At 55.2% G+C, this 24,841-nt stretch overlaps 1 protein-coding gene across 3 annotated transcripts in view; it reads left to right on the forward strand.

Annotated features, from left to right (window-relative positions):
• The window catches only part of PDGFRB (platelet derived growth factor receptor beta), a 36,410-nt gene extending 11,826 nt beyond the window's left edge, over window positions 1-24,584 (forward strand). The window contains exons 2-24 of one of the 3 annotated variants that reach the window (XM_036994045.2): window positions 1,455-1,557; window positions 3,723-3,768; window positions 4,897-5,220; window positions 5,744-6,010; window positions 6,748-6,875; window positions 6,990-7,164; window positions 7,722-7,914; window positions 8,567-8,682; window positions 9,978-10,101; window positions 10,523-10,734; window positions 13,050-13,144; window positions 14,031-14,163; window positions 14,698-14,802; window positions 15,157-15,267; window positions 16,327-16,486; window positions 16,925-17,085; window positions 17,650-17,768; window positions 18,036-18,158; window positions 18,925-19,036; window positions 19,493-19,592; window positions 20,116-20,221; window positions 21,058-21,290; window positions 22,526-24,584. In XM_036994045.2, the coding sequence (XP_036849940.2) occupies window positions 1,510-1,557; window positions 3,723-3,768; window positions 4,897-5,220; window positions 5,744-6,010; window positions 6,748-6,875; window positions 6,990-7,164; window positions 7,722-7,914; window positions 8,567-8,682; window positions 9,978-10,101; window positions 10,523-10,734; window positions 13,050-13,144; window positions 14,031-14,163; window positions 14,698-14,802; window positions 15,157-15,267; window positions 16,327-16,486; window positions 16,925-17,085; window positions 17,650-17,768; window positions 18,036-18,158; window positions 18,925-19,036; window positions 19,493-19,592; window positions 20,116-20,221; window positions 21,058-21,290; window positions 22,526-22,703 (3,369 nt within the window). In that variant the 5' untranslated portion in view covers window positions 1,455-1,509 and the 3' untranslated portion in view covers window positions 22,704-24,584. Of the gene's footprint in view, window positions 1-1,454; window positions 1,558-3,722; window positions 3,769-4,896; window positions 5,221-5,743; window positions 6,045-6,747; window positions 6,876-6,989; window positions 7,165-7,721; window positions 7,915-8,566; window positions 8,683-9,977; window positions 10,102-10,522; window positions 10,735-13,049; window positions 13,145-14,030; window positions 14,164-14,697; window positions 14,803-15,156; window positions 15,268-16,326; window positions 16,487-16,924; window positions 17,086-17,649; window positions 17,769-18,035; window positions 18,159-18,924; window positions 19,037-19,492; window positions 19,593-20,115; window positions 20,222-21,057; window positions 21,291-22,525 lie in introns of those variants that run through there. The other 2 variants (XM_036994046.2, XM_036994047.2) reach the window with 2 other exon arrangements.
• The last annotated feature ends 257 nt before the right edge of the window (window positions 24,585-24,841 follow it).

Below are 24,841 nucleotides of genomic sequence, written 5' to 3' on the forward strand. Positions count from 1 at the left end.
CTTGTGGAGTTGGCTGAGGAGCCCGTGAGTTGATACATGTCAAGTGCTCAGAACATCAGTTGGAACAGCAAATGCACAATGCACGTTGACTTGTGTTCAGGTGTTGTGGATGTGTGTTCAGGTGTGTTTGGGGTCCCTTGTGCACATGTATGTACACGGCTTTGCTTGTGCTGGGTACCTGGTTTGTGGCACATGGGTGCACCTCGCACAGCACATGGGTGGTGGTCTGTGCTGTGTACACGTGTGCTGGGCACAGTGGGAGCTGCATGCATGCGTGTTTTGTTTGGGCAGGCACATGTTGAGTGCCTGCATGAGGGGTGGGCGCTCACATGGTGCACTGCCCATGGATATGTTTCAGAGCAGTGTGTGAGCGAGTGCGTAGGCAGGAATCTGTACTGTGTGTGCACATGCTCACCATGTGCAGCCTCCCCCACTGGCAGCCGTGTAGGCCCCCCTCCCTGGCCTGCCTGTGTCGTGGGAGCCTCAGGACCCCGAGGGAGGGAAGCTGCTGCTGGCGGATGTGGCCAAGATGGACTGGATTTATTTAGATGAAGGTGGTGGGAAAGAAGTGGAGATTTGTATGAGCTGGAAGGAGGGAAGGCTGGGGATCTGAGAATGACCCCCTCCCGTGGACTTGGGATCCTCACGCGGTTCCTAAAGGGGTCCTTTTGATGCACTGTGAGGAGCTGGGCAATAACCCCATCTCTAGACCTCTGTCCCCCCAACCTGGCTGAAATAGCACGAATTATGAGGGCTTTCCAGCATGCAGCACTCTCCCCTTGGGTAAAAGAGGACCCCTGAGAGTCTCTTCCCTCTTTCTGCTCCAGGGGCTCCCCAGGCAGGAGAGTGAGGCAGGTAGGAGGGCACCTGCCCCTGCCTGTGGCCCTGTGCCCCTGCCTCCCCCAGCTGGCCCCTCCCGGAAGCCTAGCCCTCCTCTTGAGAAAGGGAAGCTCTCACAGGCAAGCCCACTACCTCCAGACCGGCGCCTAGGCCTCTCTGGGCTCAATGGGAGCACAGCAGCTTCTGGGAAGCTCAAAGAGCTCCATAAGGTCTTGGGCAGACAACCAGGGGAGGTCAGGACCTCACTCTGGGCCTTCCCTGTGCTCTGGCCTATTGTCCTCTGGCTCACACGCCACCCTCCCCTTGCAGTCTCCTGGGCTGCCGTGTCACCAGTCCCTTTGTTTGAAAGCCCTTTAAAAGACCATTGTTTAACCCTTAATTGTATAGATGGGGAAACTGAAGCACAGAGAGGGAAACAACTTGTCAAAGTCTACACAGCCCATGGGTGGCCAAATGGTCAGGGAAATTCAATCCAAAGATTGAGATGGGTTATGGATTCCCAGGTGACTCCAGCCTCAGGAATGCAGCCTCTTCTTCTCAGCAGCCCCACTTCCCCCAAACTACCCCACGGGGAATAACAGTGACTAGAATCTTCTTTCTGGCCCAAATGGCAGTTTTCGAATAGGGGCAGCTCTCTGAAATGACCCATCTGAAGCTCTCCCTGTATGAATGGAGAAACTGAGTCTCAGAGAGGAAGGAAACTTGCTCAGTCTCACGGTGAGTCTGAGGCCCCTTGTGGCTGCAGCCAGAATGCTCATTTCATGAAGAGAGAAGCCGATCCAAGGTCCCCAGGGCATTTACACTCTTCCTGAGCTACTTTGCACAGAGTATCCTCTCCTTTTTGGATATTTTGCACAGCCTGTCCTCTCCTCAGCCTGATTCTGCCTTTTTGCTGTGTTACTGGGCTATGATTCTGTCCCTCTCTGAGTCTCCGCTGTCTGTTTAAGAAGGCCTCTCCCAGTTCAGAGTTTCAGAGACTCTCAGCCACCCCCAATCACAGGCTGAGCTGGAGAGGGGCCAGGGTGGGGGCCTGCTTGCCCTAGGGTCCCAGCCCACATGGCCCAGCCTTCCAGAGCCAGGCCAGCCCCAGTTGCAGTGACCTCCCATCTCCAGGCCAGCCGACCAAATTCCTCCTTTAGAATAATAAACAGTGTGGCCAGCCAGGGAGGCAGGGAGGGGAGGGGCAGGGAGACTGAAGTGACCCCCTCCCCTAGCCTGGGCTGCTAATGGTTTTCTTTGGCTGAGATCTTTGGCAGGAAGAGGGGAGCCAGAGGGGCACCCACTGAAGGGCAGATGGGCCTCTGTGGGGGCTGCTGGCTCTGCCACGGCACTGCCCCTTGCTGCTAGAGGAGTCCTGGCATCCAGCTGGAGGGGCTGGGGCAGGAGGGATGGGAATGGGGTGCTGTGGAGGGGGCATCAGAAGGACTGGGCTCTGAGTCTGAGAGAGGGGAGAAAGGAGGGGACCTTCCAGCAGACAGGTCTAAGGGATGGGGAAGAGGAGGAAGTGAAGAACAGATTTGCTCAGAGAGCTTCTTGGGGAGCTGGGCAAGGCCAAGAGGGGGTCCACAGGCTTGCGTCTGTCCTGCTGCTGATGTGTGATCACTGCCCAGTAAGGGGTGCGCTCAGATCATCCCATTCTATAAGGTGGGGACTGAGGCCCCTGAGGCCCATGGCACAGGACATAGCCTGCTGGGGCTCAAACACAGACCCTGGCCCTGGATTGGAAAGTAGATGGGTGACATGGGTGGTGTAGTTGGGGGACAGCTGGGCGTTCCCTTAGGAGCTGGGCCAGGCCAGCAGCCACTCAGGGAAGTCAGCAGACCCAAAGCCCGAGGAGGTTCCTGTCGCCTTGTCGCATGGTGCCTTCCCACGTTCCTTGCTCTCTGACCCCTGCCTGCTTCTGGCCTCCTTCCTGCCCGTGCCTGGCCACTGACGGTTACCTAGGAGCCTCAGATGGGGCCGCCAAGGGCAAGGACAGAGCAGAGACCAGCCAGCGCAGCCTGTCTCCTCTCTGTGTGCCCGCACCTGTCTCCCGCGGCCTCCACCACTGAGCCTCCTCCCTTTCTGTCTCCATGCTTGTCTCTTGCTACCTGTATCATTCCAGGTCTCTTTGCCTCCCTCGTGGACAAGCTGTGCTGTGTAAGCCTGGACAAAGTTCTTACCCTCCCAGAGCCTTGGTTTCCCTGTCTGGACACTGGGGGTTGGGGGTGGGGGTGGGGGTTGGCTATTCTCCAAGGACTTTTGAAGACTTGCTGGGTGGTGGCGCCTTCCCAGCCCATAGCCCCTGTCCTCGGGGCCTCCTTGCAGCCTGGGCTGAGTAAAGGGGCAGGCATGGGGTGCCCTCCACATTCCGTAGCCCTGACTCCCCTGCTTTCCTTCCCACAGCCACCTCCACTTCCTGTTGTCTCGTGAAGCTGTGGGAGCTTCTGGGTTCTGGCTCATCCCCTCTTGCTCCCCCAGGCTTTTCATCACACTTCCCCAAATATTTGTCCTGGCAGATAGGAGCCTGGTATTGGAACTGTCACCCAGAGGACAGGCTGTTAGAGCTGGTGGGCCCCTGGACAACATCCAGCCCAAGTCCCCTGCCTCCACTGTACACATGGAGGAAGTAGGGCCCGGAGAGAGGCGGGGGCTCAGCTAAGGCACTGGAGACATAGAGGCAGGGCCAAAGCACGGTCAGGCCCCTGAGGCGGTGCCCAGGGCAGGGGGAGAATCTGTGGGCATGAGTGCCTTCCTGGATGAGGATAACTTTCGGGTTCAGCCCCATGAACACAGAGGCTGGAGAGCCAGGGCTGAGGCTTACCTTGCAGGTGCAAAAAGGGCCCTGGCCCTGCCTCTACTCTCCCTAGGCCCTCACCCCTGACCCCTGTTCAATTCTGCAGGAGACCACGCAGCTTCCGGGTGCCATGCCAGCCCTTCTCCTCAAAGGTAGGTAGACAGCAGGCAGGGGTAGGGCAGCCTGGGGAGCTACTAAGTGGGACCTGGAACCAGCAGGAGTGTGGTGAATGCTAGCACGGGTGTCTGGGAGCCCAGGGCACTGCTATGCTCTTGAGCCTCAGTTCCTGCCTTTCCCATGAGGCTCAATAGAGGCCTCCATCCCCTGCTGTCTCTTCAGCTCGGAGATCTCAGTGGGCCCCTGTGGGTACAGAGCCCTTTGCTCGGTCCTCCCCATCCCATGCTCCAGCACCAGCTGTCCCCACCTCGCTCATTAACAGTCACCCCGGCCTCCCATTTCCTCTCAACACTCATAGGTATTAGTCTGGATTCCCGCTGCTGCCTGGACCCCTCATTGGCTGTGAGCTCCCAAGTCCTGGTTGTGGCCCTCTCAGCACACCCTTCCCTCACTCCTGCCCATTACAGGAAGCCAGCTCTCCAGGGACTGGGCAGCTAGCCAAGCAATCAGTGGTCATTAACAATCAATGACCAGCCAATGGCCAACCCATGGATGACTGACTGGCTGGCTGAGCACATGCTGGCCTGGGGGTGGCTTACAGAATCCTTCCCCAGGGGATGGCAGCAGGGGAGTGGAGCCAACCACTTGGCACCCCTCACACTAGTCACCCTACCCCCCAGGGGCCTCAGCATCCCCGCTTCCCAGTCTGCCCCACTCTGAGCTACCTTGTCCCACCTTCCCCAAGTAGGGCCACCTCCAGGCTTCAGGCAGAGCCTGGGCAGCTGCGGCAATGCAGGGAAGAGGCTCAGAAAGTGACCTGGAAAGTAATGCAGGAACTGGAGGCCTGAGATTGCTTCCCGAGGATATCCTGAAGCCTTCATGAGAATGTGAGAGTTCTCTTCATGAGCCTGAATGCAGCGCTGCTGAAGGACCCCAAGGCTGGGGGTCTTCAGGCACGGAGATCGGAGGCCAGGAGGCTAGGAGGAGTCCCTGGTGATGGGGTACTGGGCAAGCAGGCCTCAGAGCCATGGGTTCCAGTCTGAGTTTGGGTCAGGGAGGTGTGCTCTTTAAAGGCTGTGCCTGTCTGGTCTCGCTTAGGCTCAGCCACGAGGAGGGGTGCCAAGGTGCCTGTGCCCTGATCTCTGATGCCTCTTCTCCCAAAGGCCATGTGCTGTTTCTACCCCTGCTGTTGCTGCTGGGAGCACAGGCCTCCAGGGACCTGGTGATCACACCCCCAGGGCCAGAGCTGGTCCTCAATGTCTCCAGCAACTTCATTCTGACCTGCTCGGGTCCAGCTCCAGTGGTGTGGGAACGGCTGTCCCGGGAGCCCCTGCAGGAACTCACCAAGACCCAGGATGGCACCTTCTCCAGCATGCTAACGCTGACCAATGTCACTGGGATAGACACAGGAGAATACTTTTGTACCTACAAAGGCTCCCAGGGGCTGGAGTCTGGTGAGCAGAAACGACTCTACATCTTTGTGCCGGGTAAGGGTCCTGGCCTGTGTGTTCATTCCCTCACTCCTCTTCTTAATTGCAGGCATCTGGGGATGGTCAAAGAGTGCTTTAGTGACACTGTGAAATGCAGCCAGCTTAGAAATGCAGACGAGTCATGGAATCCAGCCTGGCAGTCTAGGAGTATCTTCACTCCCACCCCTTGGTCTGGATATCTGTCTGCTCCCTGCTGGCCCACCCCATTCCTGGTTTTGCAGAACTCAGCATTCTCAGCTGGTTCTACTATGCTCCCTCTTGGTCTCCACATCCCATCTTCCCTCTTCTCCAAGCTCCAGGTATCAGCTTCCATCCAACTTGTGTCTTATCTTCTTTCTCACCCTGGAGCTGTCCATATCAGAAGTTAAAGCTGGAAGGAACCTCTGAGACCATACTTATTCTGCAATGGGAAGACTGGGGCCCAGTGACGGGAAACTATCTGCTCAAGGTCACACAGCAGTTTAAGGGATAGCCAGAAACCCAAGTCCCCTGACCCTCTTCTTGTTCTCATTCTTGGCAGATCCCACTGTGGGCTTCCTCCCTGTTGACCCTGAGGAACTATTCATCTTTCTCACGGAAATAGCTGAGACCACAATTCCATGCCGAGTGACAGATCCACGACTGGTGGTGACACTGCACGAGAAGAAAGTGGATGTCCCACTCCCCATCCCCTATGACCACCAACATGGCTTCTCTGGTATCTTTGAGGACAAGACCTATGTCTGCAAAACCACCATTGGGGACAAAGAGGTGGATTCTGAAGCCTACTATGTCTACAGCCTCCAGGGTGAGCCCCCTTTCTGGCCTGATGCTCAGCAGAGGCAAGTATGACCCGTCACAGAAGTATAGCCCTTTTTGGTTTACAAAGTGTGAAATTACATTTTTCACTGGACTCTCACTACAGTCTTGGAAGGCAAGTAGTGTTTACCCATTTTACAGAAGAGGAAACTGAGGCTCGGAAAGAGGATGGAGTATGCCCAAAGTCAAGGGAAGCATTAGTGACAGAGCTGGGCTGTATAATATGGTGGGCAAAGGCACAGGTTTTAGAGCCAGTTGGGTGTGAATCCCACTTGTGCCATTTCTCATCTCAGTGACTTTGTACAAAGCACATAATCTCTCTGAGCCTGTTTCTTCTTCCATAAAATGGCGATAATAATGATTGCCTATCTAGTAGGATTATTGTGAAAATTAAAGAAAACAGAAGACAGAGGGTACCTGGTGTGTAGTTGGGCTCAGTAAATTTTTCCTATACTTAGATTCCCAGACAGTACTTAGATTTTAAGACTATTACCCCTTCTAGAATGTCAGCTTCATGAAGACAGGACCTTTGTTGTGTTTACTGCTAAAGCTTCAATGCCTAGAACAGTGTGTGGCATATAGTAGGTATTTAATAACTATTTGTTGAATGAACAAATCTTCTAAGCCAGTCATCCCTTACCTCTGTGGATCCTTACACCATCCCTAAGTTAAAGTGCTGATGGCTGGTGGTGCTTCCTCAGCCCTAAGCCAATCTCTCTCCACCAGTGTCATCCATCAATGTCTCAGTGAATGCAGTGCAGACTGTGGTCCGCCAGGGTGAGAACATCACCATCATATGCATTGTGACTGGGAACGAGGTGGTCAACTTTGAGTGGATATACCCACGCCTGGAGGTAATGCTGGACTAAGGGCTGGAGGAAGAGGCAGGTAGAGATGGCTGGCTTGACTTGCAGCCTGACTTCCCAGACCCTTCCTGATCTGGGGGTTTGCCCTGCCTGTCCTTACAGAGTGGGCGGCTGGTGGAGCCAGTGACTGACTTCCTCTTCAGTGTACCCTCCCACATACGCTCCATCTTGCACATCCCCAGCGCTGAGCTGGGCGACTCTGGGACCTACATCTGCAATGTATCAGAGAGTGTGAATGACCATCGAGATGAAAAGGCCGTCAATGTCACTGTGGTTGGTGCGTCCCTTGGGTTCGGCCCCAACCCTCATTCTGAGCTGGACCCTGACCCTGTCACAGTCTCCAGGGTACTGTCACCACATTCCAATCCAGCTCTAGGCTTAGGGCCAGTCCAAGCCCACTTCCAGGATAAACCCAAACCAAAGTGTAGTATCAGCCCAAAGCCAATCCTAATCCCCACGTACACTGTTCACCTAGCCAGGATACCAGCCCCAACCTGATTTCTAATCCCAACTACTGTCTCAGGTCCAAGCAACCCCAGCCCAAAATTCAACCACGCTGCAACTAATCTCTTCCACACGCCCATTAAGAACTACAAGTCTAGTTCCAATCTCAAACCCGGCCTCCAACCCAGCATCAGCCCTAAATTAGTCCTCTACTCCAGTCCCAGACCCAGCCTCAGTCCCTGCTAGGATAACAACCATTGGCTGGTTCAGTTCTAAGCCTGAAGCCCTGCCCCCAGAAGGCTGATGCCTCGCTCCAGGAGCCCCGCCCCCTGAAGGCGTTGCCTCATTGGTTGCCGGGCATAGCCCCGCCCCTGACGGCTGTTCTTGCAGAGAGCGGCTACGTACAGCTGCTGGGAGAACTAGACACTGTACAGTTCGCGGAGCTGCACCGCAGCCGGACACTGCAGGTGGTGTTCGAGTCCTACCCGCCGCCCACTGTCATGTGGTTCAAGGAAAACCGCACACTGGGCGACTCTAGCGCCGGGGAGATCGCCCTGTCCACACGCAATCTGTCTGAGACCCGGTGAGCAGCAGCGCCCAATCCATTCTTGAAATTACCATATTCTGCAGCCGCGAGGCAGCCTACAGCTTTCAGTCACTACACAAACCTAGGCCCATCTTTCCTGAGAACCTACTGTGTGCCAGGCGCGGTGCCGGGCACTGGAGATGCTCCAGAGACCAGTACAGACAGTGCCATCTGTCCCAGGGTTTCCCATCCAGTCGGTGAAGCAGATGCTGGTCAGATGATCACCCAGATGTTTAGTGGTCCTTGTGACGGGTGGAGCTGGCAGGGGGCAGCTGAGAAGAAAAAGTCTTGATGATTGCAGAACAGGGTTCCATCTAAACCTGAAAGGTAACCCTAAGGCTGGAGATTAGCAGGAGGAAGAAGTGCCCTGTGTTAGGATAAAGCGAGTCAGTCCTTTCTGAAGCAGATGAATTGTGGAGGAGAGGGTACATCCCCCCAACCAATCCTCCCTCTTAGCTCAGTGGTGTTGCCTATGGGTGGGGATTCAGGAGATGGGGATGTGAGTCCTGGCTCTGCTACTGTCACCTCTGTGACCCTGGCAAGCCCTTTCCCCCCACTGGGCCTTGTTTTTCCTGCCTGTACAAGGAGGGTGGGGGAAGACTGTAAGAGTTCTCCCGGCTCTGACTGCTGGACCTGTCCTGCTTCCCAGGTATGTGTCAGAACTGACACTGGTGCGGGTGAAGGTGGCTGAGGCTGGCCACTATACCATGCGGGCCTTCCATGAGGACGCTGAGGCCCAGGTCTCCTTCCAGCTGCAGGTCAACGGTGAGGGGCTCTCCACCCTGCTTTCCTCTCCTGCTTCTCCCACCCCCACTCCCTCTCCCTAGACAGAGCAAGAGAGGGACTGGGTTCTAGGTTGAGCTCTGACACTGTCCCACTGCCTTGTAAACCTGGCATATCCCCTCTCTGGGCCTCAGTTTCCCCAGCTATAAAAGGAGGTCATTAGGCTAGATTAGTGTTTCCAAAACCTCAGGCATTCATATACCAATGCCATGATTTTTCCTTCTTAGCTACTACTTATACTACACTATTCGTTAGCTAGATCTTTGCTGAGCAACTATAATGTACCAGTCTGTTCACGGTTTTGGAGGCTCTGCCCTGGTGGCACTTGCATACTAGTGGGGGAAGACAAACATTCACCAGTAGAGAAAAAAAAAGAGCCCGTTATGGAGAAGTTTAGAAGTTAACAAGTGCTGCAGAAGAAAAAAAAAAAGCTGAAAAAAAGGGCTGGAAAGGGAGTATTGAGAGTTCTGGGGGCAGGAGCTCAGTGAAGTTTGCAATTTTAAATAGGATGGTGGGGGTGGACTCGTAGGGATGATGTTTGTGTAACAACTTCAGGGTGAGGGCATTATCCAAGTGGCTATTTGGGGAAAGGGTACCCAGGCAGGAGCAATAGCAGAAAGGCCTGCATGGCTGCAACAGAGTGAGGGGGACAATGTGGGGGACGAGCTCATAGGGGAGATAGGGTAGTTGGGGGCTGGGGGGGCAGATCACGAAGGTCCTCCTGGGCTCTTGTATGGACTTTGGCTTTTACTGTGACTGAAATGAAGAGCCATCGCAGGGTTTTGAGCAGAGGAATGACACAATAATGAGTTAACGTTTTGTCGATTAACTTTCTAAAAATAAATTTATTTTGAAAGAGAATTTAAGCTCTCAATCCCAGGTGGAAAATCAGCATCACATGTCATAAATATAAAGCAACCACTAAAGTAAACTCCGAGACAACAAAACAATGCTATTAAATTTAGCTTCATACCCTAGCCTTCCCAGGACTCCCTCAGATCCTCAGGCCTGCTCTCTCTGTTAAAAGGAAGATTAGCAAATCTCAGAGAGGTGTTAAAGACAGACTAGCACCCTGCTGAGGCTTTCCCTTTGAAGTACCCAGAAGCGGGATCTGTCAGTTTTCACAGTCATTCCTGGTATTTAATGTTCACCTGCAGTGTGCACCTCCCTTCCCCCAGGGGAGACCCTGGGCGGGGGGCGGGGCCCTCCCTGAGGGCCTACCTCACTGGCTGCCTGGTTTGACCTTCCCACCTCCTGGCAATGTCTCCTCCATGCAGTGCCTGTCCGTGTTCTGGAGCTGAGTGAGAGCCACCCTGCCAGTGGGGAGCAGACAGTCCGCTGCCGAGGCCGGGGCATGCCCCAGCCACACCTCACCTGGTCTACCTGCAGCAACCTCAAAAGGCGAGTAGATCATAAGCCTCAGTCCCCCAGGGTACTCATAGCTGGTAGGAAGGGCCCAGTGATGATCATCTAGTCCAGCTTCTTCCTCTGGCCGCATTGTTCCAGGCTAGAGTCACATCCAGATGTGACTTTTTGGAGGCGCTCTGCATCATCAGAATTGTCCCTTTTCCTTGACTGTTTCAACTGAAGGGAGTAGCTTTTGCAATCCAGGGTTCTCAGGCCTGGGGTAGGAGCGCCCCCTAATGGTCAGTCTAGGAACCATAGATGAATCAGCTCAGGATCAGGCAGCAGAAAGTCGCAGAGACTGGAGGCGTCAGGTCTCCTTCCACCACCACCCCGTGGCGCTGCCTGCCTTTGGCCTCAGTTTCCCTTCCTGCATAGGGCAGGGACTGAAAGCCGACCTGGCTGGCTGTCCTGGCAGGTGTCCACGCGAACTGCCACCCATGCCATTGGGTAACAGTTCTGAGGAGGAGAGCCAGCTGGAGACTAATGTGACTTATTGGGCTGAGGAGCAGGAGTTTGAGGTGGTGAGCACACTGCGCCTGCACCGTGTGGATCAGCCACTGTCGGTGCGCTGCACGCTGCAAAACCTGCTGGGCCACGACATTCAGGAGGTCACCGTGGTGCCACAATGTGAGTCCTCCAGCTTCGGCAGCCCCTGGCGACCCCTCACCCCCACCTCAACCCAGCCACCATCCTTGGGACTATGCCTGTGCACCCACAGCGGACCAGAGTCCGCATGTCCATGGGCACTCAGGAGCATTGTGTGTGAAACCCACCAGTGCACGTTCCTTCCATGCACTTACACAACAGCACAATATTGGCAAACATATGTACGTCCGCCAGTACATGTCTATTAGCCATGGCTATGAGTAGCACTAGTTCCTTATGCCTAGGGTACGTACACTCTGTGTGCACGATAAACCATGTATACGAGCGTGCCTGATCCTTGGACACAGGTGCAAACCCTCTGAGTGTAGATTTGTAAACCACGTAGTCAAGAATGTCCAATCCCCAGATACATGCATAAAGCTGAAAGGGTATGTCTGTAAGCATGTATGCAAGCATGCATGATGCCTGTCTAGGTGTGTAAACCCACCAGGTGTGTTTGTAAACCAGGAACATGAACATGTCCAATTTCTAGACACATATATAAATCTATGAGTGAGTGTCTGTATGCATGTATGTGTGGGTGCACAATCCTCATATGTGTGCAGACAATCCATGTACAATTCCTGTGCATGTGTACAAACTGGCATCATGCACATCTGTAAGCACGGAGCTGCAGCACACCTTTCTGCAAATGTGCAAGCACAATCCCTATACCTACAAGCCTGCTGTATAATGCAGGTCTGTTAGAAGGGACACATACATGCATAATTCTGCCCATATGAACAGTCTCTACCAATGCCTGGATGCTTTTGCTGTGTGCCAGTCCTTGGTTATACATGTACCTGTATGCTTGTACTGCATAAATTCACTTATTTACTCATCCAATAAATACTTACGGAGTCCCAGTTCTCCCTGGAGAAGGTCGAGCCCTGCCTGCTCTCCTAGTGCCCGCAGTCCAGAGAGAGGAAGATAAGGAACTAAGCAATCCTGCTGCAAGGATCAGCATTTTGGGGGGAAAGCTTAGAGGGAGAAGGACTCTGTGCCCAGGTGTGGGATCCAGAAAAGTGTCCTGGAAAAAGAAAGCATTTTCAAAAACCTGACAGATTAGGGAGTAAGCCTGGTGAGGAATGGAGTTCTGGTCAGAGGGGACGGCCTGTGAAAAAGTCCAGAGGCAAAGTGGGCTCCAAGAGATGAAAGGAATTCAGCCTGAACAGAGCATGGAGTGTGTGTGTGTTAGGGGCTGGGGAGGAGAGAGATGAGGGCCAAACAGTGAGGGGCTGCAGGAGGTGGCAGAAGTCAGTGCAAGCAGGGCTCGGAAGGCTGTGCAGGACATTTGGGGCACACTTAATAGCAGGCAGGTCATGGGCTTGCACACTCATGTGCCTCTCCATGCACAGACCTGGCCCCTGCCCCCTGCCCTGTGTGGGACAGTTAGTGCCTTATCTCATCCACACTCCTACACACATATCCCTGAGCAAGTGGGCGCCTGCAGACCAGTTCTGAACAAGACAGAAGTGAAGTTTTGTGTGTACCTGAGGGGAAAGCCATGCACCCGTCACAGCTCGGGGCAACTGCCACGGCTGGGCGAAGCCTCCTCTTTTTCCTCAGATGGCTCCTTCCCAGGACCCGCTTGTGTGGCCTGGTGGGGTAGGGAGAAGAGGAGTGACATTGGTCTGGGGCCCTGAAGAGGAGGGAATGAGTTCCCAGGAAAACCCATGGGTGGCATTGGGGCAGGACAGGGGAGATGAGGGCCTGACTGGGGTGGACGTGGAGGGAGTACCAAGGAACGGGAATGTGTGCAGCAAAGAGGATGAGGCCTGACTCTGAAGGAGCCTCGAGGTTTGGGAGGCCCAGAGTGAGCCCTGCTCATCATGCCTGTTCCCTGCGGGGTGCACTTTATAACTGCCATCACTACCTCACCCCGCTGGGCACTTGGTGTGGACGAGAGGAGGAGACAGGCCCCTTTCTGCAGTCTGGCTTCATCAGGCAGCAGGTCCCTTGGCCAGGCTCTTTCCTAGCTGTGACAGCTCCAACAAGGGCATGGAGTCAAAGGCGAGGTGAGCCAAGCACAGCCACTGGGAGCTGAACTGATCCCTCGGAGGGCTGAGGGGGTGGAGCTGGGAGCGATCTGAGGGCGAGGGTTACTGAGGGGCATGGGGTATTTATGGGAGCCTGGTGGTGAGGCCTAGAGGAGAGGCTGAGAGCCTGACATCCTAGGCTGTGGTTGGTGGGGGTTCTGTTCTGGGCAGAATGGGCACAGAGGGTCTCGTGGTGTCAGAGGTGGCATGAGCCAAGTTCCCTGTCTGCTTATGGCCAGCTCTTGTCTCTGCCTCCAGCTCTGCCCTTTAAGGTGGTGGTGATCTCAGCCATCCTGGCCTTGGTGGTGCTCATGATCATCTCCCTCATCATCCTCATCATGCTTTGGCAGAAGGTAAACCCCCACCCGAGCTTAGTGGGTGCAGACTGGCACACCATCTGTTTGCATGGACTTCCTCTGCTTTCCTCAAATGCTGCAGGATCAGGCCATGTCCAAGCCCAGCACGAAGCTCAGGTGACACTGGGTGGCTGAACTCTCTCCACCCCCGCAGCCTGGGCCAGGCCATCCAGGGCTCCCAGCCTCTGCTCTGTACCCAGGGTTCTGCTCAGACATCATCCATCCCAGCCATAGAGCTGGGACTACATGGGCTCCAGATTCTTCCACCTCTCACCCACAGGGACTCTCACAGTTCTACTGAAATGCATTTTAATCCTACTGATCTGTAATTTCAATGTTCTGTCCTGAGATTTCACCATCATATGATTCCAACATTTTAAGATTCCGAGTTAGGATTGCAGCACCCCATAATTCTATCATTCTAAGATTCCAGTCCTGTGATTCCAACATCCTGTGATTTCAGCATTCTAAGGTTACATGTCTCTGAGGTTCCCGCTGTGACTGCTCCAGCATGGGGCTGGGGCCAGCCACATCCCCAAAGGGCTGCTGCCTGTGTCCCTTTGCAGGGCTGCCTGCCCCTCAGCTCCCATCTGAAGAGCAGCTGATGCTCTAGGAGAAGCTAGTGCGGAGGTTCTGACAAGGAGGGCGCCCATGGCTGTCAGCTGCTCCTAAGCCACTCCCCATCTGGGGCCTTTGGCACCTGTCCTCACTGAGCCCATGAAGACCCTGGCTCTATCAATAACTTGCTATGTGACTTCAGATATGCCTCTGCCACTCTGTGGGTCTCAGGGTCTCCTGCCCCCTCTGTTCCATCCGTAAGGGGCTGGACCTAGTGGGCCTCAAGGCCCAGACCCCCTTTAATGATCCATTTCTGGTTCTGCAGAAGCCACGTTATGAAATCCGATGGAAGGTGATTGAGTCTGTCAGCTCTGATGGCCATGAGTATATCTACGTGGACCCTATGCAGCTGCCCTACGACTCCACCTGGGAGCTGCCACGGGACCAGCTTGTGCTCGGTCAGTCCTGGGAAGCCTCACCAGGCACTTGGGACTTGAGGCAGGTGGGAAGACTACCTGAGGTCTGGTTCCAGCCTTGCCATGCCTAGCTCTGGGGCCTCGGGCTAATGTCTTACCTTCTCTGGCCCTTGGTGTCCTCCCTGAATAGTGGGGAGCAAGACAATCCCTCAGGGACTGTTCACATTAAGACCCTATGATCCTGTGACTGCATTAGATGGGCCTCTCTCATGGTGAGAAAGGAAGTATTAATTGAGGACAGGCTGAGTGCCAGCCTGTGCTCAGTCTAGCTGGAGATGCTGAGGGGTGTAGAGGAGTTGTGCTCCCCTCTGGGGAGAGAAGAAGTCTTCCCAGGGACAAAGATGGGCCAGAAAGCAGGCAGCACTTAGATGAGACACCAGGAAGAACCTTGAAACACTATGATTTCTTCTTGGAGGAAACACCTAAATCCAGGATGGCTTGAGGGACTGACCTCGGTGAGGGTGGGGGATGCAGCTTCCTGCTGGGCCTGGAGCTGAGGGGTCACTTCTACCCCAGGACGCACCCTGGGCTCCGGGGCCTTTGGGCAGGTGGTGGAGGCCACGGCTCACGGCCTGAGTCATTCACAGGCCACGATGAAAGTGGCTGTCAAGATGCTGAAATGTGAGTCCTGGGAGCCTGTCTCTCCCTCACATCTGCCCCTGCCCCTGCCTCTGCTGTGTGTACAGGCTCCCCCAGAGCAGGCCCGATCCCTATTCACTAGGCACAAGAGGTGTAGCCACACTGCAGCCAGCTCTGCGCCCGCGTCTGCTTTGGGAAAGAAGCTTCCTCACCTGCCCCTCCCCCATGGGTGCCTCTCCCCTCCTCCCCTTCCTCCCAGCCTCTTCCCTTCCCCCTGCATGTGGGTCCTGACCACCCTGGAACACCTCGTTCTTATAACACAGGGCGGGGCAGAAGGGTTGGGACAGGCTGGTGGGCCTCTTCAGGCCTCAGCAACTGTGCCCGTCTCTCCCTCAGCCACGGCCCGCAGCAGTGAGAAGCAAGCCCTCATGTCAGAGCTAAAGATTATGAGTCACCTCGGACCCCACCTGAATGTGGTCAACCTGCTGGGGGCCTGCACCAAAGGAGGTACCAAACCCACTCTCCAGAGGATTCTGGAACATGCCAGCAGCCAAGGCCTGGCTGCTTCCCATCCCTGCCCAGTCCATGGGCAACAGGTTCTGTGCCCATCCTGTCCGCTGCGCTCACTTCACACACCAGATGGGTGTGGGGTTTACAAACCCACACAATCACACCTTCAAGGCCAAAGGACTCTTCAACTCCCCAGTCCCAGTCGTTTCCAAATCAAGGGATCCTCTGATGTTTTTTAAATTTCACAATACACTTTAAAAACTGTAAAAAATTACAGTTCATGTGACACTGAAATGAATTATGTCCCCACCACTGGAGACCACCAGCATGCTTACTGGGATGGTCTTTCATTCAGGTCAGAATAAAGTCTGTCCAGCCACGTGGGTTTATTTGAAGCTCTGATTGAAAGTTAGGCCAGGAGGAAATGTTATCCTCTGGCACCTTCAGGTGGGCCATTTGCAACAAGTGCCATTTGCAGCTGATTATTGTGAGATTTGGAATTTTCCTAAGTATTGTGCAACCAAAACAAAATACAGAAGCATGTCACATACATAGGTCAATTTATTTCTGCAACGACCGCCCATTTCAAAATTTTTGCTTTCATCAATATCTTTCTATTCCCAGTGGTTGACTTTAAATGTATTGTATTCAAACTTAGTCATCTGATGATACACAGTTGCCTTTTTTTACTTTATATACTGGCCTCCAAAATAAGCTTTAGCATGAAAGCCTATGCATAGCAGCTAACACTGCATGTGCTGTGTGCCAGGCTGTGAGCCGAGCTAATGCTCTGACAAAACATTATCTCCTGAGCACTCATGACGGCCCTTTGAGGTGGGTATTGTTGGCCCCATTTAACAGATGAGGCAAGTGAGGCTCAGGGAGGCTAAGTGTCTTGCTCAAGTCAGAGGCAGGGAAAGAAGCCAGGTCTGCCTGGTGCCCGAGCCTCTTCGCTGTCTTACCAAACTGCCTCTCCCCTAAGTGGCCCCTTGTCAGCCCCCCACCGGGAAGCCTGTGGCCTCCCTGGGGACTGTCCCTGCGCCTGTCCCTCTGCAGGGCCCATCTACATCATCACTGAATACTGCCGCTATGGTGACCTGGGGGACTACCTGCACCGCAATAAGCACACCTTCCTGCAGCGCTGCCCTGACAAGTGCTGCCCGCCCAGCACCGAGCTGTACAGCAACGCCCTGCCAGCCGGCCTCACCCTGCCCAGGTACTAGGAGGCAGGCTGGAGAACTGAGTCTCTGGGGAGCCCTGAGGAGCCACCACCCACTCCCTCCTTGTCCAGGACAGGATGCTGAGGCCAGGGCAGGCAGAGTCGCCCCCGAGCCAGAACTGTTTCACAAGCCAGTCCTGGCCTGGGACTTGGCCGCCCCAGGAGAGGGCATCACAATAAGGGTGATGATAATGGTGGGGTCAGCTGCCTCCGACTGACTGTCCGCAGTGTGCCAGGCCCTGTGCTAGGCACTTTGCAGATGGGACCCCTTGGCCTCTCACACTGTCCCCGTGTTGTGGGGTCTCCTTCCCCTTCCACAGTGAGCACCCGGTGCTCCCCGGCTCCAGGCCCCATTCCCACTGCAGGGCTCCGTGCTCTACCCTTAAGGGGGCAGGCGGGGGGCCTCTCCATTTGTGATGTTCCTCTCACCACCAGCCACGTGTCCCTGCCTGGGGAGAGTGACGGTGGCTACATGGACATGAGTAAGGATGAGTCGGTGGACTACGTTCCCATGTTGGACATGAAAGGAGACATCAAATATGCAGACATTGACCCCTCCAACTCCATGGCCCCTTATGATAACTATGTTCCCTCAGGTGGGTGCAGTATCCTCACACCTGCATGGCCCTCACACGTGTACAGTGATGCATTCTTTTGAAAGTCTTTCTCATGCCTGGCCTGGCAACAGTTCTGGGAGAAAGGTGGCCTTGTGCCCATTTCACAGATGCAGAAACTGAGGCTAGCTACCTGCCCAAACCTGCTGTGTGGTGTAGCCCTAATATGAACCCCCACTTCTGGGTCCAGAAGTATGCACATGGCCCACGGGGAGGGGAGGAGTCAGGGCAGGGGAGCACCTGGCTTCCTGGGGCCTTGAGGAAGGGTGGTCTACAAAGAATAGGCCCCAGGCTTCTCCGGTGTCCCTGAGAAGCAGACTGGCCAACGGCGGCCCAGGGCTAGTGACAAAGGATCTGCTGGCCAGTGAGAGCACTGATAAGTAGGAGAGCTTTAAGTTATATATTTAGAAATTGTTTTCATTTTGGGGGATACTTAGCATCAGTAGCCACCTGTATTGGACATTCACCCTCCATGAGTGACAGGGTAGGGGTTCTGTGGGCCACTGGGAGAGAAAAGATGGCAGGTGACCTTCTGCTGTCCCCTAGCTCCCGAGAGGACCTGCCGGGCGACTCTGATCGACGAGTCCCCAGTGCTTAGCTACATGGATCTTGTGGGCTTCAGCTACCAGGTGGCCAACGGCATGGAGTTCCTAGCCTCCAAGAACGTATGTATGGTCATGGTGGGCAGAGTGGGGTCATGAGGAGGTGGGCCCCCAGCCAGCCAGCGTCCCAGGGGCTCAAGTTCCAGGGGCACAAGTACACGGCTACATATGGCAGCTGTGTCCCCTCTGGTGGGTGAGGACAGGTAATGCCCTCTCACTGTGTGGCCCCTCTCACCTGTACAGTGGTGTGTTTTTCCCAAAGCCCTTAACATGGAGGGTCTTTTCCCACAATTGCTCCCAAGGCCTCAGCTCCTGTCTCCCCCAACCTAGTGTGTGCACCGGGACCTGGCAGCCAGGAATGTGCTCATCTGTGAGGGCAAGCTTGTCAAGATCTGTGACTTTGGTCTGGCCCGTGACATCATGCGTGACTCGAACTACATCTCCAAAGGCAGTGTGAGTACCTTCCCTGACTCGAGGAACGGCTGCCCTCCTGGTCAGGGTGGCTGCTGCCTGTGCCGAGCAGGCCGGTGCTCCTCAGGGCGTGGCCCAGCCAGCAGCAACAGGCTTTGCCCATCTAGCCTTGTGTGCAGGGACAGGAAGAGAAGCCACCAGCTGTGCATGGGGTGAGGGGGACAGACGCTGAGACCTGCGGGGGCAGGCCAGGGGCCCAGACTCACTGGTCACGGCAGGGGGCAGGCCCAGTGTTCCAGGGGCAGTGGTGGGCAGGGGAAGAAGCCCAGGCCACAGCAGGAAGGGGCAGGTGGTATGTGGTTAAATGTAACCATTCTACCTCTCAGTCATGTCCCCACTTTCCACAGGGGACAGTGAGCCCCAGAGCTGTAGGCCCAGAGATCTAAGGCAGCAGAATGAGAGCCGGGTGGCACCTTGGCATGTCCCTGGCTCTCCCACTCCTGTACCAACCTGGCCAGGGGCCTCTCCTGGGGTCTGCCAAGGGGCCTGTTCCATGAGGGGCTCCAGACCCTGGAGCTTTCCCCCAAGGGTAGGAGCTGCTATGTCCCCAGCTTATGTGAAAGGGCACTGGCCTGGGTGATCCTCTGGCAGCACTGTGTGTGCATGGGAGCTGAGTGCCTGCAGGGGGGGCTTTCAGAGGTCAGCAGGTGGGAGGGAGCTGGGCCAGGACCACCAGGCCTCCCTCCCACGCCCAGGCACGGTGGGGCTTGGCACCCCCTGCACTCAGCGGCCCTCTGCCCTCCCGCAGACCTTCCTGCCTCTGAAGTGGATGGCCCCCGAGAGCATCTTCAACAGCCTCTACACCACCCTGAGCGACGTGTGGTCCTTCGGGATCCTGCTCTGGGAGATCTTCACCCTGGGTACACTGCCTCTCCCCCCAGGCCTCAGTGGCATGGCACAGCGTCCACCCTGACCGTGCCCTTCCCTGCTTGGTGGGGCTGTGGCAAGGCTCTGGAATGGGGATGGGGGCTCTGGTTCAAGTCCCAGCTCTGCTTCTTTCTCGATGCTATGTAAACTGGGCAAGTCCCTTGCCATCTCTGGATCTCTTTACCTCTCCATCTGGGCATCAAGGGGTTTAGACAGTGACATCAAAAAGCCTGCTTGGCCCTGGTGTTCTCTGGGTCTCTGATTCTGGGGAGGGTTGCAGTCTCTTTCCACAGGCCATGAAGGAGCCCACATTTCCCAACGTCAGGGTCCTGCTCCCTCACCCACACCAGGGCTAGTGTGCCTCTCCCTCTCCCTGTACCCCAGAAGAGGGTAGCTGCCACTTTTCCAACACCCCTGAGCCTGTGTGTCTCATTTTTGCTCCCCAATAGGTGGCACCCCTTATCCAGAGCTGCCCATGAATGAGCAATTCTACAATGCTATCAAGCGGGGCTACCGCATGGCCCAGCCTGCCCATGCTTCCGATGAGATGTGAGTGGGGCACGTGGGAGGATTTTTTGGGTGCAGACAATAGATACTCAACTTTACTAGGTTAAGCCAAAATGATCTGTTAGTTCAAAGATCTAGAAAACCTAGGTATAGCTGGATCTAGGTGTTCAGATAATGTCATCAGGAATGGTTTTACCCTAGGGCTTCCCTTTGCACTGGCCTCCTTCTCAGGCCAAATGGCTGCATCCTAGCCGGTTTCACCATACTTCCAGCAGAAGTTCCTGCGCTGACTGTCAGCTGGGGGCTCAGCTGGGGTCACATGCCCATGCATTAACCAGCCAAACAGCTGAGGGGAAGAAAAGTCTTACTGGCCAGACCTGGGGGTCCTGTGCTCACCAAGGTGTGGTCCACCCCAGGGAAACCCTGGTGGAGGGATGGCTTCCCAAGTGAATATCCAGGTGCCATATTGGGGAAAACACCACCTGTCCACCTGCCCTCCTGCTCACCTTGTTCCAGGAGAGGGCGGCCCACGAGCCAGACCCCTGACCCTCTGCACCTCTTCCAGTTACGAGATCATGCGGAAGTGCTGGGGAGAGAAGTTTGAGATTCGGCCCCCCTTCTCCCAGCTGGTGCTGCTTCTTGAGAGACTGCTGGGTGAGGGTTACAAAAAGGTAAGTTGAAGCGGGGGGGTGGGCATAAGGGGGGTAGGGGGGAGGGGAGGGAATGGAGAGTTCTGGTCCAGAAGTCAGCCACTTGGTACAAGGCTCTGTGTGTCGGGCCGGTGTTTGGGGGATCCTCATTTACCTTCTCTAGGCCTCAGTTTCCAGTTGGTGCTGGTAAGAGATGGGCTGGAACTGGAAGTTTAGCTTATTTTAGCAGCACAGTGTTTCAAAATGGAATCCTACATGGAAGCTGATATATGTAAAGTGGGGAAAGGGAGCCTACAGCCACCTTCATCCTGCTCCCTTCCCGTGCCTCTGCTCCTTCACAAGTTTCAGCAAGCCCGAGCCACACGAGGGCCCTGAGCCCTATTCCAGGCTCATACAAAGCACAGGGAGCCAGCAGGGCCTGCAAGCCCCCCATGTCCGACAGTGGGGTCTAGAGCGCGGGGAGCTGCATGTGCCCTCTGGCATAGACAGCCCTTTCCCTGACCCCATTCCCACCCATGCCCGCTATGGCTCAGGGCCGGCGGGATGGAGTGGGACTGGCATTGTACAGTGGTTGGGGAGCTGAGGCCCCACTGAAGGGGCTTGAGCAGGATAAAAGGCTGCACCTCTGCACTAGCTGCCCCCAGCCTGGATGGCCCTCAGCTCACCTTGTCTTGTGAGATGCTGGTGGGGAACAGCTTGGCTGGGTGTCTTCAGGTGATTATTCTTTCTGGCTGAGCACCAGTTGCCCTATTCACACAAGGCAGGAGGGGGCAGGTCATCACCTGTCAGATGATCCTGAACAGCATTTCTGGTGTGACCCGCCCTGTTTCTTGGGTTCTCCCTGCCCTGCGGAGCAGAAGTACCAGCAGGTGGATGAGGAGTTTCTGAGGAGTGACCACCCAGCTGTCCTTCGGTCCCAAGCCCGCTTGCCTGGCTCCCATGGCCTCCGATCTCCTCTGGACACGAGCTCCGTCCTCTACACTGCTGTGCAGCCCAATGAGGGTGACAATGACTATATCATCCCCCTGCCTGACCCCAAACCCGAGGTTGCTGATGAGGGCCCACTGGAGGGTTCCCCCAGCCTTGCCAGGTAGCCACTCTGGCCTGGGGCCCAAGCGTGCATAGTGTTTGTGTCTGTCTGTCTGTCTGTGTCTTCATGCTGTCAGACTTGCCTTAGAAGTAAGTTACCTAGGGTGAATATATGTGTATTCCTGCCAGTGAGGAGAAAAGAATATTGAACTCATTTGAACTTTGATAACCTCTTCTGGAAAGGACAGACTGGTAAGGGAAAGCACGGGCTGGGACTTAGCTGCAAGGTAGCTGTTTCCTTTGAAGGAGCCCCCATGGGCCATCAACTCTGTCCTCTCCCTAGGTCCTGTTTTGGCCCCAAGGGGAAAAGTAGAAAATCTAATTAGCATCCTCAGCACCCTATATATTACGCTGGGGTCATCACCAGCCCTAGGCCTGTGGTCTGTCCTTCAGCACCATGTGCTGAGGGTCCCTGGAGCCTGGCATGGTTGTAGCAGGCAGAAGTGCCTATAAGGGTTCAGGCAAGAATTCAGAGTGGGAGGGAGATTTGTGCTTTCCTTTTGCCTTGGCATGTGGTGAAGTTCGGGTTGGGAGGGCTTTGGAGGAAGGCCCAGCTATTGCCTGGATTTGATGTTCAGACAGGATCTCCCTCAGCTGGAGAGAAGGGTTCCCTATGAGGCCAGAGCCACCCCGAAAACCAGACCTGCCCTGTGGTGAAGTGGCAGGAGCCCAGGCTGCATTCCAGCCCCAGCTCTCCCACTAGCTGCTGGGGGCCCTGGCCAGGCACCTTCTCTGTGAGCCTCGTCTTTCCAAGAGCCCTAGAAACTTCCAAGGCCCTCCCGCCTGTTTAGGGAGCTAATATTCCAAGGCTCCAGGTAGCTAGTGTGTAGAGGAGTTAAGCTCGGAGCTTAGACAGCTTGGGGTGTAAATGCTGGCCCTGTCCTGTGCCCTAAGAGAAGCTGCTTTCTCTCTGAACCTCAGTTTCTTTATGTGTAAGTGAAAATAATAAAAGCACGTCTATTTGAAGGTGGTTGTGAGGATTAACCGAGAAAATGTGTACCTTCAGGAGTGCAGGGGTGGAGTGCTAATGGGCGGGGAGTGAGTAGCGCAGGGCAATGACGTCACAGCTCTGGATGCATTTGCTGCACAGTGCCTGCCCTACACGGACTTTATAAGGATTAAATGAACTGAAATGTGTGAGGTGTGTGGCACAGCGTGGGCACAGAAAGCTCTTGAGTACTGCTACACATTGCCGTGATTCCCTCCCAGCCCCTCATCACTTGTTTCTGCTTCCAGCTCCACCCTGAATGAAGTCCACACCTCCTCTACCATCTCCTGTGACAGCCCCCTGGGGCCCCAGGAGGAACCAGAGCCAGAGTCCCAGCTCGAGCCCCAGGTGGAGCCAGAGCCAGAGCGGCCACAGGATTCAAGCTGCCCCAGGCCTCGGACCGAGACAGAAGACAGCCTCCTGTAGGGGGCTGGTCCCCAGCCTGCCCTGCCCAGAGCTCCCCATCTACCTCCCAGCACCCAGCACCTCCTGGCATGTCCTGGCCACTCATCAGCCAGGATGCTCCCATAAGCTGTCCCCTTCTGGAAAGCCTTTGTCCTTGGCATGTTGCACCCCAACCCCTGGGGCTGGCTTAGGAGGCCAGAGAACTGCACCGGCTGTGACCAGCCCTCTGCCTTGGGGGAGGCATGTAACTCCGAGCCAGGGTTCTCCTGAAGGAGTCAGTTTCCCCGTCTGTAAGATGGGGGAAGTTAGGCTTGGTGACACAGTCTGGGTGACAGGTGGGGAGGCTGAAATCCCTAGGGAGATTCTCAAGGTTCAGGAGGTGGTGAACTAACCTTTCTTCTGGTGCGTTGGCTGCCCCTCAAGGAGCTGCAGCTCTCTCCTTGCACTTCTATCCGCCCGAGAGCTGGGTAAGCAACCCTGACATTCCCGGCTCCCGCTGAGCTGGGACCTGGCCTTGGGCAGTGTAGCCTCATCCAGAAGCCACCTCCCCTCCATACCAGTCTCACTTTCCCAGGCCCGAGCTGGTCTGGGGCCGTTCATGCTTCATAAACGCTGGGGGCAGAGCCAAGCAATAGGACACCCTGGCCTGCAGCCCCTGTCCCGGGCACTAGGGACACACCATGCCATAAAGGTGCCCATGTCCTTACCTTCCCGGCCCCACAAGTCCCAGAGTCTTTTTTTCCATCACTTCCAGTCTTACTCCACCCAGCAGAGTCTCCAGGGCCAGGCGGGCCCTACGTGCTTTGATGTACCTGCGAGAAATATCCACATGTGTGGACAAATTTGTGGACCAATATGTGCACTGGACCTGCTATGAGACCTTGGAGGAATTCCTTGCCCTTTCTGGGCCTGTTTTCCCTCTTGGGAAATAAGCAAGTTGGACTCATTGACTTCTGGTGCCCTGCCAGCACTAACATTCTAGAATATTCCAGAGGGTTGCATACTTGCCCAGATGAAGCAAATCTAAATACCCTAAACTTCCATCCTGGGGATCAACTGGGGTCTGGGGAGATTCCAGACCACATATCATATTCCAGGCATTCAGGAACCTGCCCCGTCCTCAGATCCCCAGCAAGTCTCAAAAGACCAGCTGCCCAGGCCTTGACTCAGAGTGACAGTGTCTTGGAAAGCCCCCAGCAGCTGCCCTAGGGACATGGAAAGACCACGGGACCCTTTTGGCACCCATAATGACCTCTGGAGCTGTCCAGGGCAAAGGAGGAAGAGAGGGCAAATCAGACTACCTTGTGCAGCCCACCACTCTGGCACCTGCTGTCCAGGTCTGTGCTGCAGGCATAACAGACAGTGAGGGTCCCCAGGGACCCCCAGAAAGGACAAGAAGCCTTGGTTAGGGAACCTGAGAAAGGAGTACAAGAGCTGGGTACTTCAGGGTTTACCTTCTCAACCTGACAGTTGCCACGTCCCCGAGGCAATATTCAGGGGGATGGCTTCATCATTGCCCAGGCCTGCTCATCTCACAGTGTCTGCCAGCTGCAGCCCAGCAGTGGGCACCAGAGGTGCCAGGGAAGTGAGGGCTGTGGCTAAGAGCACCAGCAAGGGAAGGGCTCGGAGGGTGGGAGGGGAGAGCAGCTCCTGGGGCCCAAGCCCTCTGATGCTGGTCGGCGCCCCCTGCCCAGGGCCCTTGAAGCCTGGTTGCAGACAGAGTGGGTTCTCACTATGGTACCAAAGATATGATCATCTAGGTCTACAAGTATTTTTAGGACTCACATTAACTCACATTTATACAGAAGAAGTACTATTTTGTATGCCATCAAATTTTCCTATCCGTGTACTTTTTTTTCTTAAGGGAAAGATTTTAATATTAAACCTGGTGCTTCTCACAGACTTTATGGTCTCTTGAGGATTTGGGTCCCTGTGCCTGGGAGGTGGCAGGAGTGGAGTGGGGCAGATGTGGCTTGCCCCATCTGCAGAATCCCCACACAGGTCCTTTCACCTCTTGTCTTATTTCCATGTGTAAAATGGGTATTTTCACATTCTCCCACCTGTTGCTAGTAGCTGGCTGACCTGGACCTTGGGCTTCAGGTTTCCACAGTGTGAAATGAGAAGGTTCTGCCAGCGCTGCAGTGCCTGGCCCTGGGATG

The sequence above is a fragment of the Manis javanica genome, chromosome 1, assembly GCF_040802235.1.
Source record: "Manis javanica isolate MJ-LG chromosome 1, MJ_LKY, whole genome shotgun sequence".
NCBI classification, from domain to species: domain Eukaryota; kingdom Metazoa; phylum Chordata; class Mammalia; order Pholidota; family Manidae; genus Manis; species Manis javanica.